This window comes from Rhinoderma darwinii, chromosome 2 (assembly GCF_050947455.1).
Source record: "Rhinoderma darwinii isolate aRhiDar2 chromosome 2, aRhiDar2.hap1, whole genome shotgun sequence".
Taxonomy (NCBI): domain Eukaryota; kingdom Metazoa; phylum Chordata; class Amphibia; order Anura; family Rhinodermatidae; genus Rhinoderma; species Rhinoderma darwinii.
In genome coordinates, this window is record NC_134688.1 from 360,057,611 (window position 1) to 360,073,021 (window position 15,411).

Below are 15,411 nucleotides of genomic sequence, written 5' to 3' on the forward strand. Positions count from 1 at the left end.
GCGGCACTACCTGGGAGGGGGCTGTGTGGCATTATCTACAGAGGGCCCTAAATTCATGGAGGTACAAACTTCTATATGAGGGCATAAACAGGGCCTAATGTCCACATGGGGGCAAAAAGGTGACGTTTCCTGACATTTTACTGCCGCTGTGGGTTCCCCCGCAAAGGAGCCTATTAAGTCTGTCACCCAAGGGCCCACATAAACCTGAAGCTGGGCCTATGTGTGTGTACATATATATATATATATATATATATATATATATATATATATATATATATATATATATATATATATATATTAGTCCTTATAAATGAATTAGAATATCATCATAAAATTAATTTATTTCAGTAATTCAATTCAAAAAGTAAAACTCATATATTATATAGATTCATTACACACAGAGTCATCTATTTCCAGCATTTTTTTTCTTTTAAAGTTGATGACTATGGCTAACGGTTAATGAAAATCCAAAATTCTGTGTCTCAGAAAATTTGAATATTATCTAAGCCCAATTTCAAAAATGATTTTTAATACTAAAATGTTGGCCTACTGAAAAGTATGTACAGTATTTGCACTCAATACTTGGTCGAGGCTCAGACTCTGCATGAATTACTGCATCAATGCGGTGTGGCATGGAGGCGATCAGTCTGTGGCACTGCTGAGGTGTTATGGTAGCATGGGTTGCTTTGAAAGCAGCCTTCAGGACGTCTGCATTGTTGGGTCTGGTGTCATCTTCCTCTTAACAATACCCCATAGATATAACACTATAGACCAACACCAGATCACATGACTCCCCAAACCATCACTGACTGTGGAAACTTCACACTGGACCGCAAGCAACTTGGATTGAGCGCCTCTCCAATCTTCCTTTTGACTCTGGGACCTTGATTTCCAAATGAAATGCAAAATTTACTTTCATCTGAAAACAGGACTTTGGACGACTGAGTCAGCGCAGCGTCTACCAAGACATTTTCGAGCACTTCATACTTCCCTCTGCTGACAAGCTTTATGGAGATACTGATTTCCTTTTCCAGCAGGACTTGGCACCTGCCCACACTGCCAAAAGTACCAATACCTGGTTTAATAACCACAGTATCACTGCGCTTGATTGGTCAGTAAACTCACCTGACCTAAACCCACATAGAATCTATGGGGTATTGTCAAGAGGAAGGTGAGAGACTCCAGACCCAACAATGCAGACGAGCTGAAGGCCGCTATCAAAGCAACCTGGGCTTCCATAACACCTCAGCAGTGCCACAGGCTGATCGCCTCCATGCCACGCCGCATTAATGCAGTAATTCATGCAGAGTCGGAGCCCCGATCAAGTATTGAGTGCATATACTGTAAATACTTCTGAGTAGGCCAACATTTCGGTATTAAAAATCATTTTTGAAATTTGTCTTATATAATATTCACATTTTCTGAGATACTAAATTTTGGGTTTTCATTAACTGTTAGCCATAATCATTAACATGAAAATAAAAAATGCTGGAAATAGATCACTCTGTGTGTAATGATTCTATATAATATAGGAGTTTCACTCTTTGAATTGAATTACTGAAATAAATTAACTTTTTGATGATATTCTAATTCATTGAAATGGACTAGTATATATAATGACAATTGCACTTTAACCCCCTTCCCGCCGCAGCCCTTTTTCAGATTTTCATTTTTTCCTCCCCACATTCCAAAAGCCCTAACATCTTTATTTTTCCGTCGATATAGTCCTATGAGGGCTTGATTTTTGCGATACGAGTTGTAGTTTTTCGTGGCACCATTTATTTTGCCATATAATGTACTAGGAAACGGAAAAAATAATATTTGTGGAGTCGAAAAAAAAAAAAAAAGCAATTTCCTCCATGTTTTTTTGCGCGCAGTTTTTACGGAATACACTGTGCAATTAAAACAACATGTTAACTTTATTCTGTGGGTCAATACCATTACAACGATACAAAATATATATAGTTTTTTCTATATTTTACTACTTTTACAAGTAAAAACCTAAGTGTAAAAAAGAAAATGTATTTTGATTGCCAAATTCCGAGAGCCATAACTATTTTATTTTTCCGTTGATTAAGTGATATGAGGGCTTATTTTTTGCGGGATAAGCTGTAGGATTTAATAATACCATTTTGGTCTACATGCGATGTTTTGATCACTTTTTTTCATTTTTTGTTTTAAAGAAGCAAAGGTTTTTTAACAATTTGTCCAAAAATTATCCCTTTTCGGGGAGTAGCAACAGAATCGGGGTTATTTTAAAGAATATATATATATATATATATATATATATATTATCCCCCACTTCCACCAACACGACTACATGTGCCAGTGACACTCCTGTGGCCTGAAGTTTTTGTTAACTGAAGCATGGATTTTTCTTTTCTTTATTTGAAAAAAAAATTGTCAATTGGACCCAGATTACATCGGCACTGTATAACTGCTTGATGCAGAATAATATGCCAATTTTTGGTGGCACTGTTAGAAGTTAGATATATGCAAAACTTAGAGTGACATCACGTTTGTGACTTCACGTCCGTGACGTCTATATCAGCAGGCAGTGGCACCTTATCAGAACCAGGAATAAAAATGCTTGACGCAGAACAATACACCAATTTCTGGTGGCACTATTAGATATACGCAAAACAATGAGTGAAGACATGTCCGTGACGTCTGTTTTAGAAGGCTGCGGCACGCTATCAGCACCAGGATTTATATTATTGGAGAAGATTTGAGGATGATGAATGAAGATTGGTGATTCACAGATTATTGTAAGAATTGTATAGCTGCAGCAGGATTCACTCACAGCAATGGCTGCCTGTCTAAGTAACACACTGACACTGACTGACTCATATCTCTGTCTAACATTATTGTAACTCTAACTACTATCTATTCTCTTCTCACTATGAAACACAACCACTGATACTAATCCACTATCTATCTGCAGCAGCATTTTCTGGTTGGGCTGTTTATAGTGGCTTTTCATTTCAATGGGGCCATGCACACTTCAGTTTTTTTGACGGTCCCGTTGCTCCGTTCCGATCCAAAGTAGAGCATGTCCTACTTTGGTCCGAGATTCCGTGACCGTGCGGCCCATGCAAGTCAATGGGGCCGTCAAAAAAACTGAAGGCACACGGAAGGCATCCGTGTGCCGTCCGTGTGTGACGGAGCCATTGCCTAGCAATGGCCGGGCGGGCAGAAATACATTACAGACATATTACACTAATCGGCAGCCACTTGTCTCTATCAATGACTGATAGAGAAAAGAGACTGCTGATTAAAAATAAAATAAAAATCAGTTCATACGAAGCCGGTCGTTGTCTTGGTGACGAGTCCCTCTTCTTCCTCCAGTCCAACCTTCCTTTCTGACGTGGCAGCCTGTGATTGGCTGCAGAGGCCGCTGCAGCCTGTGATTGGCTGCAGAGGCGGTCACGTGGGATGAAGCGTCATCCCTGGGGGCCGGCCTTCTGATGTCATCCTGATGTGCGTGACCGCCACTACAGCCTGTGATTGGCTGCAGCGGCGACATGGATGAAACGTCATCGCTGGAGGCCGGACAGGAGGAAAGTAAGTATGAACTTTATTTATTTCTTTTTTTTATCCGAGCGCCGAGCATGGTACTGTCAAGGGTGCTGAAAGAGATACCGCCGATCAGTGCAGCCCATTAACTTTTTCAGCACCCTGGACAGTACCATGCTCGGCGCTCGGAAACGGAAACACGGAGTCCACACGACCGCTAAAACGGGCACACGGATCCATCAAAAACGGCCGTGAAAACGGTGTCGGAAGTGTGCACGAGGCTTTAGTTATATGACTTTTCTTCTGATCTGTAAAATGTTGGCCACCATTGTGCGGAACGAATCTCAAAAGTTTTGAATTTGCTAAAATCCGAAACTTTTGGAACATGTGTACAATTCTATTGTGTAGAATAGTTTTGCTCATCTCTATACATACTACCACCTACGAGAATGGGGCTGGTACTATCTCTAAAATTAAAAACATGCTGTCTGAATATTAAATACCTCCTACTAAATGACAGCAACACTCACAAAATAATTGTAAATTCAATGACAACTTTATGGTTATACATAAACAGATAAAAATACATAGAAAAATAACAAGTTGCCCCTTGGTCTGTATGTTCCACTTCTCTTGTATCTAGCTATTTTCTTGGCTTATTATATGCACATTGCACCTTATACTTAACTCCAATACTAGTATATTTATGTGGCTTACATCGATTGTAGCATTTGCACTTTCCAGTTTTTATATGTTCTGCATCTGGTTGATTATAGAGACTTTGGGGTTAATCCTTCATAGTTGGTAAATAAAGTTTTCTTTATATTTATAATTATTTTGCGAGTGTTGCAGTCATTTAGTAGGGGGTATTCATCTCTATACATGGCAGCATGTTACATGAAGGACTAAGGGGACTTAAATCATCTTTGTTGCTCTGCTTGTTGGGTCAATCTTGCTTGTTAAACTGGATTTGTTCTTCTCCATCAGACTGCACCACCTTACAATCATCACTGAAACTAAAAATGTCTTCTTCATTTTCTGATTGAAACAAATGTCTTGTTTAGCAGCACATCAATGACTACAGTCCGCTTTCATTGCTATGCCTTGGAACAACAATATTAAGAGTGATCATCTCACCTGATGATAGACATAACTATAAAGGTTAACGATTTGAATGTCATATTTTTTTTGTATGGTTGGAATGAAGACTGCCATTTTTTTTTTTTTGTATTAAATACTATATCAATATTTTTGTTTATTACAGGGTGTTTATGGTCCCAGGGCATACATTGCCACTCAAGGTCCCCTGCCAAGTACTGTTGTAGACTTTTGGAGAATGATCTGGGAATACAATATTGGGGTAAGAAAAATGTTGTTAAAAAACATTGCATACAGTCATATATATATATATATATATATATATATATATATATATATATATATATATATATATATATGTATAAATATTACTAGTCCTTCTAAATGAGTTGGAATATCATCCAAAAGTTAATTTATTTCAGTACTTCAATTCAAAAAGTTAAACTCATATATTATATAGAATCATTACACACAGAGGGATCTATTTCCAGCATTTTTTTCCTTTAATGTTGATGATTATGGCTAACTGTTAATGAAAACCCAAAATTTTGTGTCTCAGAAAATTAGAATATTATCTAAGCCCAATTTAAAAAATAATTTTTAATACCAAAATGTTGGCCTACTGAGTATCATGTACAGTATATGCACTCAATACTTGGTCGGGGCTCCTTTTGCATGAATTACTGCATCAATGCGGCGTGGCATGGAGGCGATCAGCCTGTGGCACTGCTGAGGTGTTATGAATGCCTAGGCTGCTTCATCACTGACTGGAAACTTCACAAAGTAAATTTTGCATTTAATTTGGAAATCAAGGTCCCAGAGTCTGGAGGAAGAGGGGAGAGGCGTCAATCCAAGTTGCTTGCGGTCCGGTGTGAAGTTTCCACAGTCAGTGATGGTTTGGGGAGCCATGTCATATGCTGGCGTTGGTCCACTGTGTTATATCAAGTCCAGAGTCAACGCAGCCGTCTACCAGGACATTGTCAAACACTTAATGCTTCCATCTGCTGACAAGCTTTATGGAGATGATGATTTCATTTTACAGCAGGACTTGGCACCTGCCCACACTGACAAAAGTACCAATACCTGGTTTAATAACCACAGTATCGCTGTGCTCGATTGGCCAGCAAACTCGCCTGACCTAAACCCTATAGAGAATATATGGGGTATTGTCAAGGGGAAGATGAGAGACACCAGACCCAACAATGCAGACGAGCTGAAAACCGCTATCAAAGTAACCTGGGCTTCCATAACACCTCAGCAGTGCCACAGGCTGATCTTCTCCATGCCACGCCGCATTGATGCAGTAATTCATGCAGAAGGAGCCCTGTCCAAGTATTGAGTGCATTCAATTTTGGATTTTCATTAACTGTTTGCCAGAATCATCAACATTAAAAGAAAAAAATGCTGGAAACAGATCACTCTGTGTGTAATGAATCTATATAATATATGAGTTTCACTTTTTGAATTGAATTATTGAATTAAAATATATTTTTAATGATATTCTAATTCATTGAGAAGAACTAATGTATGTATGCATGCATGTATATATATATATATATATATATATATATTACAGCCCAGCATATAATATATACTCATAATTGTTTAGCATATAATAAAACTCCAGCATTAGCAATATAAAATAGACAGTATAGACAATAGAGTGTGTATTACATATTCCCTAATTGTCACTTATATAACACTTCACCATTTGCAGTAAATTATTTTATTTGAAAAATATACACACCTTTATTAAGCAGAACCCGCACTGGACGCCTGCAATAACTGATCTCTTGAAGCAATTGTGTAGATCTCCTAGGCACCTGTATCCACATGGAGGACCCCCAACACTAATGCTCGGTTCACATGGTGCGTCTTTGTTGAGTTTTTAGCATGCTTTTTTTTGTTTTAGTTGATTGAAAGACATGGGAGTTTATCTACCAAAACAAAAATGGAATGCTAAAAACGCAACAAAAAAAGCATCATGTGAACCCAGCATAAGTTTCTAGCAGAGAATGAGACTACCAGTGGAAATGGAAGTCTAGAAGATAGAGTGTGTCTCCTGCAAGTTATTGCTGTCATGCAGTGGGAGTGGATTATAAGCAGGGAAGCATGGTCGTCTAATAATACATATAGAAAGGAGGCTCATATTAATAGGTATCAGCACATATGAAAATGTATTGATAACTGGAGGTTAGCTGTGAAATGACTTCTGAAACGTGCTATTTCAGAAAACTTTGAAACAGAAAAATGGAAAAAAATTATTACAGTGCATGTCAGATGTTTATTACAAATGTACCAATGTACAACATTTTTAAGGGATCTGGCACTTATAGTACTTAATTTTTTTGTATATAGCTATAATTGTTTGGGGTCCAACATCTGGGCTGATCCTGAGAACGAAAGAAGCTGTGTTGCAATTCCCTGCACAGCAAGTGGTTGAAACCACCACTGTGCAGGGAATAGCTGTGAAGCAGCTGCAGTGCTTAAGCAGCATTGTATTCACTTTCTTCTAGTGGGTAAATCCTATAGAAGTTGTTCCGCTTTAAAATGACCAATATTATCGTATACATTTCTGCAAGCAGAAATCATGTAAGCCATGAAGTATTTTAGAACATTGTATAACTTTTAATTATACAAAGGTTAAAGAGTTATTTGCTGAAACCAGAATACCCCTTTAACATTTCAATTTTGTCTTCCAGATTATAGTCATGGCCTGTATGGAGTTTGAAATGGGGAAGGTAAGTTTAGAGGTCAACAGAGTTGTGTTTTCTTCTCTCTCCTTCAAAGACATTAGGGCAGATTTACTATTTAAAATGCGCCATAATTCTGGCTTAAATTAAAGAGGCTCTGTCACCACATTATAAGTGGCCTATCTTGTACATGATGTGATCGGCGCTGTAATGTAGATTACCGCAGTGTTTTTTATTTAGAAAAACGATCATTTGTGCAGCCACATAAACACACTATAACGTTACTGCAGTGTCCTGACAGTGAATATATATTACCTCCAGCCAGTACGTGATGTGTATTCAGAATCCTGACACTTCGCTAATACAATCCCAACACTACTGCACAGGAAGCGTAATCTCGCTGTAAACTGTCATTTCAAACGAGATTACGCTTGCTGTTCTGTAGTGTCGGGATTGTGTCAGCGAAGTGTCAGGATTCTGAATACACATCACGTACTGGCTGGAGGTAATGTATATTCATTGTCAGGACACTGCAGTAACGTTATAGTGTGTTTATGTGGCTGCACATAGCGATATAGCTATATTGCTATGTGCTGTGTAAATGAATGGGGAGAAGTGTATGACACTGATTGGTCAGCGTCATACACTCCTCTGTACAATGCCCACTTGGCCAAAAGGTAAAACACGCCCAGTTGTCCATTGAGAAACTCATTAGCATAAAACTAATATAGGTCATAACTCCGTCAAAATGATCGTTTTTCTAAATAAAAAACACTGCTGTAATCTACATTACAGCGCCGATCACATCATGTACAATATAGGGCACTTATAATGTGGTGACAGAGCCTCTTTAAACCAAAATTCTGGTGCACATGCCCTGCGACACATTTATTAACTGTTTTTGTCACTTTTTCTCCTACGTTCAAAGTTTTGGCGCAAAAAAAAGACATAAATTAAGCCAGCCAAGAGGTGGTATGAGCGAGAGAAAAGTTTCTTACATGTCTAGCAAGTTGCACCAAATCAAGCATGGCGCAAATTTTTTGACTGCCTTGTCCAAGTTTACACTGTCTAAATCTTAGACAGTATCAGTAAATCTGCCCCATTATGTCTTGATAGTGAAGTATAGTACTATTGCAAACATCAAAAAAGTGTCCTCTCTATTACTAGAAAAAGTGTGAACGTTACTGGGCAGAGGTCGGATGTGAAGTATTACAGTATGGACTGTTCTCCGTTACATGTGTAAGTATCATGATCACTATTTTGGCCATTAGTACATTAGCAGCTATCTGTAACTTGTCCTTCCTTTACATATTCTTCTTTCTTCCTCAGAGTGAAGAGGAGAAGAAGACCGACTATGTTATCAGGCTGTTAGCAGTAACTTACGGCAATGTAAGCATCTTTTTATTTTATTTTTTCCATTTTAACACTGACAGGAATATATTGTATTATATACGTTTTTATTGCATTCAAGTTTTTTTTTAATATAATTAACTTTTCATAGCATGTTAGGCCTCGCTCACATTTACAAGCGGATCCGTTGTATGATGGACACCATCGGTGCCCGATGGATCCCATTGACTATATTGGGTTCCGTTGGGGTTCCACCATGATGTCCGTAGTTTTACAAGACAAAATATTTTGTCCGGTATTTTTGACCGGATCTGTGACATTGATGTGAATGAGGCCTTAGATATGTCACCATCTTTTAATTTAGGTCTCTTATGAAATAAAAACCAATAGCTATTTCTATGCTATATAGTCATTGGTCAGTGTGGCCCACCAGAGTACCAGAGGATCCTCAAATAGACCCAGGTTCTAACACAATCCTAAAACAACAGGGCTCCAATGATCCAGCAGAAGATAAGTCCATTAGGATACCAATAGGATCTGTGGGTTGATTTACAAATCAGACCTTATAGATTATATGTTCTGTGTGTGCTATGACAACAACAAAGCTTACAATAAGAAATGCACATGTTCTATATACCTGAATGGTGGCCTTCTAAATGATCTTCTCTGGTGGGCCCAAGGAACCACAATCAGACGCTGGTCAACTGATGCTATAACAGTATCTTATGCTTCTCCTATGTAGGAAATACGAATAGTTCATCAAATTCATTATAAGAACTGGCCTGATCATGATGTCCCTTCTTCTGTGGAGCACATTTTAGAAATGATACAAGACATTCGTCTTCTCCAGAGAGATGACAGTCCACCAGTATGTATTCACTGCAGGTAAGAAGAGAGTGATTTCATTCCTGATCTGTACAGAATTGTTCCCAGTATGAGGTTCCAGCTCCTGGAAATAAATCCTTATTTATTAAATAGTCAGACTATTCAGTGATGCATATGAAGTGATTGGTTAACATAAAGAGTTAATTCCCAAGTATAGGAAAATTGACTTAGTTAATTTCCATCAAATTTCTGTTGCTCTTTGATGGACATTAAAAAAAATATAGAAATCTGATAAGATCCATTTCAAGATAGATAACAGATTTATTTATGTTTCCACTATCATTGGCAATGTAATGGAAATTAGCTATGTAAAGACCTTCTCTTTTAAGAATGCCTTGCAATGTTTTGCAGTTTACCTCAAATAATTGCTAAATGAATATTACCAGGCAAGCTGCTAAATTATTGGAGCTGCAATGCCATCTAGATTTGGATTACTATAACTACAGGCTGAAACATCAAAAATTTTGCTCTATACATTTGATCAAACATAAATTTATATGACAAAAAACATTACTTTTATTCATTTGCTATGTTGTTTTTTATCTAGTGCTGGCTGCGGACGGACCGGAGTCATTTGTGCAATTGATTACTCATGGAGACTTCTAAAAGATCAGGTGAGATTAATGATGGCAGACATTGGTACATGTTTCAAATCAATAGATAGAGGTTAGATGATAGATAGATAGATAGATAGATAGATAGATAGATAGATAGATAGATAGATAGATAGATAGATAGATAGATAGATAGATAGATAGATAGATAGATAGATAGATAGATAGATAGATAGAATGCATTCGGAAAGTCTTCAGACCCTTTCACTTTTTCACATTTTGTTATGTTGAGGCCTTGTGCTAAAAAAAAAAAAAAACTAATCACGTTTTTCCCCATCATTCTGCACTCAATACCCCATAATGACAAAGTGGAAACAGAATGTTAGTGATCTTTGCTAATTAATTGAAAAGGAAAAACCAAAATATTGCATTGACGTAAGTATTCAGACCCTTTACTCAGTACCTTTGGCAGTGATAACAGCCTCCAGTCTTTTTGGGTATGATGCCACAAGGTTTGCCACCTGGATTTGGGGATTTTCTGCCTTGCTTCTATGCAGAGCCTCTCAAGCTCTGTCAGGGAGGATGGGGACCATTTGTGAACAGCCATATTCCATTGTTTTGTTGGAAGATGAACCTCGGCCCAGAGGTTCAGAGCACTCTGGATCAGGTTTTCATTAAGAATATCTCTGCACTTTGCTCCATTCATCTTTCCCTCAACCCTGAACAGTCTCCCTGTCCCAGCCGCTGAAAAACACCCCCACAGCATGATTCTGCCACCATGCTTCTCTGTAGGGATGATGGTATTGGGCAGGTAATGAGCAGTGCCTGGTTTCTTCCAGAAATGACACTTACAATTGATTCCAAAAAGTCAAATCTTGGTTTCAAAGAATCTTGTTTCTCACAGTTTGAGAGTAGTTTAGGTGCTGTTTTGCAAACTCCAGGTGGGCTTTCATGTGTTTTTTCATGTGTTTTTTACTGAGAAGACGGTTCTTTCTGGCCACTCTGCCATGAAGCACAGATTGGTGGAGTTCTGCAGTGATGGTTGACCTTCTGGAAGTTTCTCCCATCTTCACACACGATATTTGGAGCTCAGCCAGAGTGACCATTGGGTTCTTGGTCACCTCTCTTACCAAAGCCCTTTTCCCCGATTACTTAGTTTGGTAAAGCAGCCAGCTCTAGGAAGAGTCCTGGTTGTTACAAACTTCTTCCATTTAAGAATTATGGAGGCCACTGTGCTCTTGGGAACTTTCAGTGCATCAGCATTTTTTTTTGTACCCTTCTCCAGATCTGCGCCTCTGCACAATCCTGTCTCTGAGCTCTACAGGCAGTTATTTCCTCCTCATGGCTTGGTTTTTGCTCTGATATGCATTGTCAGCTAAGCGACCTTATATAGAGAGGGGTGTGTCTTTCCAAATCATGTCCAATCAAATGAATTTACCACAGGTGGACTCCAATCAAGGTGTAGAAGCATTTCAAAGATGATCTAGAGAAATAGGGGGCCCCCAGAGCCAAATTTCAAGTGTCATATCAAAGGGTCTGAATACTTATGTCCATGTGAAACTGAGTTTCTCATTTTTAATAAATTAGCAAAAATGTCTAAAATTCTGTTTTCACTGTTCACTTTCATTATGGGGTATTGAGTGCAGAATAATGGGGGAATTTCTTTTTATTTTTTTTTATTTTAGAACAAGGCCTCAACATAAACAAATGTGAAAAAAATGAAAGGGTCTATAGACCTTCCGAATGCACTGTAGATAGATAAGAAACAAGAAAGTTTGATCAGCACATTCCAACAAAATGAAAAAAACGTGCATACAGGTGCAAGAACGCATGTGACTGCAAACAATACATTACACAAGAAAATGGCGACAACACTCTGCGAACACCAATGCCACCTAAACGCTGTGAATAAATAATAGGTTTAGGCGTCATTAGTGTTCGCAGAGTGCTGTCACCATTTTCTTGTGTGATAGATAGATAGATAGATAGATAGATAGATAGATAGATAGATAGATAGATAGATAGATAGATAGATAGATAGATAGATAGATAGGATAGATAAAGTCCAAATACAATGTCAGCCGCACAGCCTTGTAAATCGTAGGTGGGTGCCGACCTGCCCAGGTCAGGGCTAATAGACCTGCTGTAGTAGAATCCAAAAATCAGGCAGCACTCCAAGGTATAAGCAAGGTAGAAAAAGGTGCTTTATTGGTCCATATACACACGACGTTTCAGCTCAACACAGGAGCCTTTCTCAAGTGAACAGATTCATGTCATGACCACACATTTATAGGAGAACCAATATTATAAAAAAGTAGTGCCAATAAAATGCAACAACACATATAAGGTTGCCAAAAGGTACATAGTGAATTCATAAATGCACATTAAATGAGTGAGTAATGTATTATAAAGATACTAACACAACAGGACTGTAATACATAACATAATACATTACAGAAAGTTATATAGTCTAACAATCTTTAAATTGTATATAATTAGATAGGATCGTGCACATGTGTAGATATCACTACACTTGAGGGACTCACCGAGAATAAGGATCCGGCTCCAACGTAAACACAAAACATGTGCTGCAATCACCATTGTTGAGCTGTCAGAAGCATTGGAAGCATTAGTATTCGTGCTGCGCATGTCACACATGCGCAGTCATGAAGGGAACGCCAATCAGCCATACCCGAAGAGGGCAAATGCCAATCATAGACATGCAAAGAAAATCCACAATGAGAAATGGAATTTTAGGAGTGAAGGGGAAAAAACCTTTATCACTCCTATTTGATACAGGAAGACAATATGTACTAGAATGTCAAATATGTATGTGCGTATATAAAGAGACCTCAGTCTACTACGTAGAGGATTAAATACAGAACCCTAAATCACGGGTATTCTGAAAAGATAAATCAACTCCTGATAGTGTATACACGCACATATATATATATATATATATATATATATATATATACACACACATATAGCGCAAAAATTGCACATATTGCATAGTTGTACATGTCTAACTCAAACCACATGTCAAATATTGGCGCGTCTCAATGCATTTGAAAATACTAACTATAGTTGTCAAGATTTTCAACAGAAAATACAATAAGCATATTTCATTAGTATAAATGAGCCAGTCCCAGTATCGGTGAGTCGATCAATGCCGCGATGTGATATGAAAATACGTGATCTGTGAATAAAGAGAAGTGTATTAAAAACATGTAATAAAATTTTGAAAAGGACATGAAATGGTAATCAATCCTAATACCAAGGAAGACGTGGATTGAATACCTAATGTAAGAGGTGTAACTGTATGCAAAATTTATTTAATAACGGTACCCAGAGGAAACTCAACGTTTAAGCCCCCTGGTTTAAGTGTACCGAAACTGTAAATCCACTGCAACTCGCGGCGTTTCAACAATCTAACTCTATCGCCACCCCTGCGTAGTGGGGGTACATGATCTACTATCCAAAATTTCAAGTCTCTTTCACCGTGTTTGAAATCAGAAAAATGTTTAAAGACCGGAAGGTCAAGTCTCTTTTTTCGTATAGTATAGCGGTGTTGGTTCAGTCTCGTTTTAGCATCAAGTGTCGTTTCTCCTACATACAGGAGACGGCAAGGGCATTGGAGTACATAGATTACATAGAGTACATAGTCGTTTAATTCTTGATGGACCAAAGTCCGATTTGACTAACTTATCTCTCAAATTGGGTGGTCTACGGTAAGTGAACAGAGGCGGTCTTCTGAAAGGTTCTACATGTGGGAAACATCGACCCAACATGGGCCAATGCAACCGTATAACATCATATATCCGATTACTCATCTGTGTATGAGTGGTAATAAATGGGATACGTTTTAGATCCCTGTGTATCCAGTCCTGTAAAAGATCAGCTCTAGGGATAGAATCTACCCTATGTCTGTGCTGTTCTAATATACGTTTGGGGTATCCTCTGGCTTTGAACTTATCCATCATCTGATCAAGGCCAACAGAAAGTTTGTCAGGTCTATCTATGATTCTCTTGGTTCGCATAAGTTGACTAACCGGCAAAGAATTAATCATTTTTCTAGGATGTGAGCTGTCATATCTCAGTAAGCTATTCCTATCCGTAGTTTTAACGAATAAATCAGTGTAGAATGTAGTTCCACTCAGTTCCACTAGCACATCCAAAAATTGCAAAGTACTTTTGGAACTAACCAATGTAAACTTCACTGTCTGATCTATGGTATTCAAGAAATTATGGAAATCCGTAAGCTCAGAGGAACTGCCAGTCCAGACGAGGAAGACATCGTCTATGTACCTCCACCATCTCAGCACATGCCGAAAATGGTGGGACACATAGACGAGATCCTCCTCTAGTGAACGCATATATATGTTGGCATATGTAGGGGCAATGTTGGAGCCCATGGCAGTTCCCTGGCATTGGATAAAAAACTGATCACGAAAAAGGAAATAATTCTTTAATAGAATAATTTCCAAAAGTGATAATATAAAGGATCTACATTCAATAGAGTAATCTGATTGTTGTAATAGTATCTCAATGGCTCTCAATCCACCCTCATGGTGTATGGACGTGTAAAGCGAAGTTACATCGAAGGAGGCCAAGATGACCTCCTCTCCTTCATCAAGTTTAATCTCCTGTAATTTATTTAAAAAATCTGCTGTGTCCCGTATATAAGAACGTGCCCCCATAGCAAATTCCCTTAGACATCTGTCAAGAAAAATCGCTATATTAGAAAAAATAGAGTCAGACCCAGAGACGATCGGTCGCCCTGGCGGGTCTGTCAGAGTTTTATGAATTTTAGGCAATATATATATCACGGGGGTAATGTACCCTTATGCGTACCCTTATGCGTACCTTTATATACGCACATACATATTTGACATTCTAGTACATATTGTCTTCCTGTATCAAATAGGAGTGATAAAGGTTTTTTCCCCTTCACTCCTAAAATTCCATTTTTCATTGTGGATTTTCTTTGCATGTCTATGATTGGCATTTGCCCTCTTCGGGTATGGCTGATTGGCGTTCCCTTCGTGACTGCGCATGCACGATCCTATCTAATTATATACCATTTAAAGATTGTTAGACTATATAACTTTCTGTAATGTATTATGTTATGTATTACAGTCCTGTTGTGTTAGTATCTTTATAACACATTACTCACTCATTTAATGTTGCATATATGAATTCACTATGTACCTTTTGGCAACCTTATATGTGTTGTTGCATTTTATTGGCACTACTTTTTTATAATATTGGTTCTCCTATAAATGTGTGGTCATGACATGAATCTGTTCACTTGA

General features: G+C 38.1%; 1 protein-coding gene across 1 annotated transcript in view; it reads left to right on the top strand.

Moving 5' to 3' along the window:
* PTPN22 (protein tyrosine phosphatase non-receptor type 22) overlaps positions 1-15,411 on the top strand; it is a 139,325-nt gene that overhangs the window by 78,484 nt on the left and 45,430 nt on the right. Inside the window, exons 4-9 of the mRNA XM_075851197.1 lie at positions 4,781-4,876; positions 7,317-7,355; positions 8,475-8,546; positions 8,637-8,696; positions 9,400-9,542; positions 10,090-10,156. Coding sequence (XP_075707312.1) covers positions 4,781-4,876; positions 7,317-7,355; positions 8,475-8,546; positions 8,637-8,696; positions 9,400-9,542; positions 10,090-10,156 — 477 coding nt within the window. The remainder of the gene's footprint in view (positions 1-4,780; positions 4,877-7,316; positions 7,356-8,474; positions 8,547-8,636; positions 8,697-9,399; positions 9,543-10,089; positions 10,157-15,411) is intronic.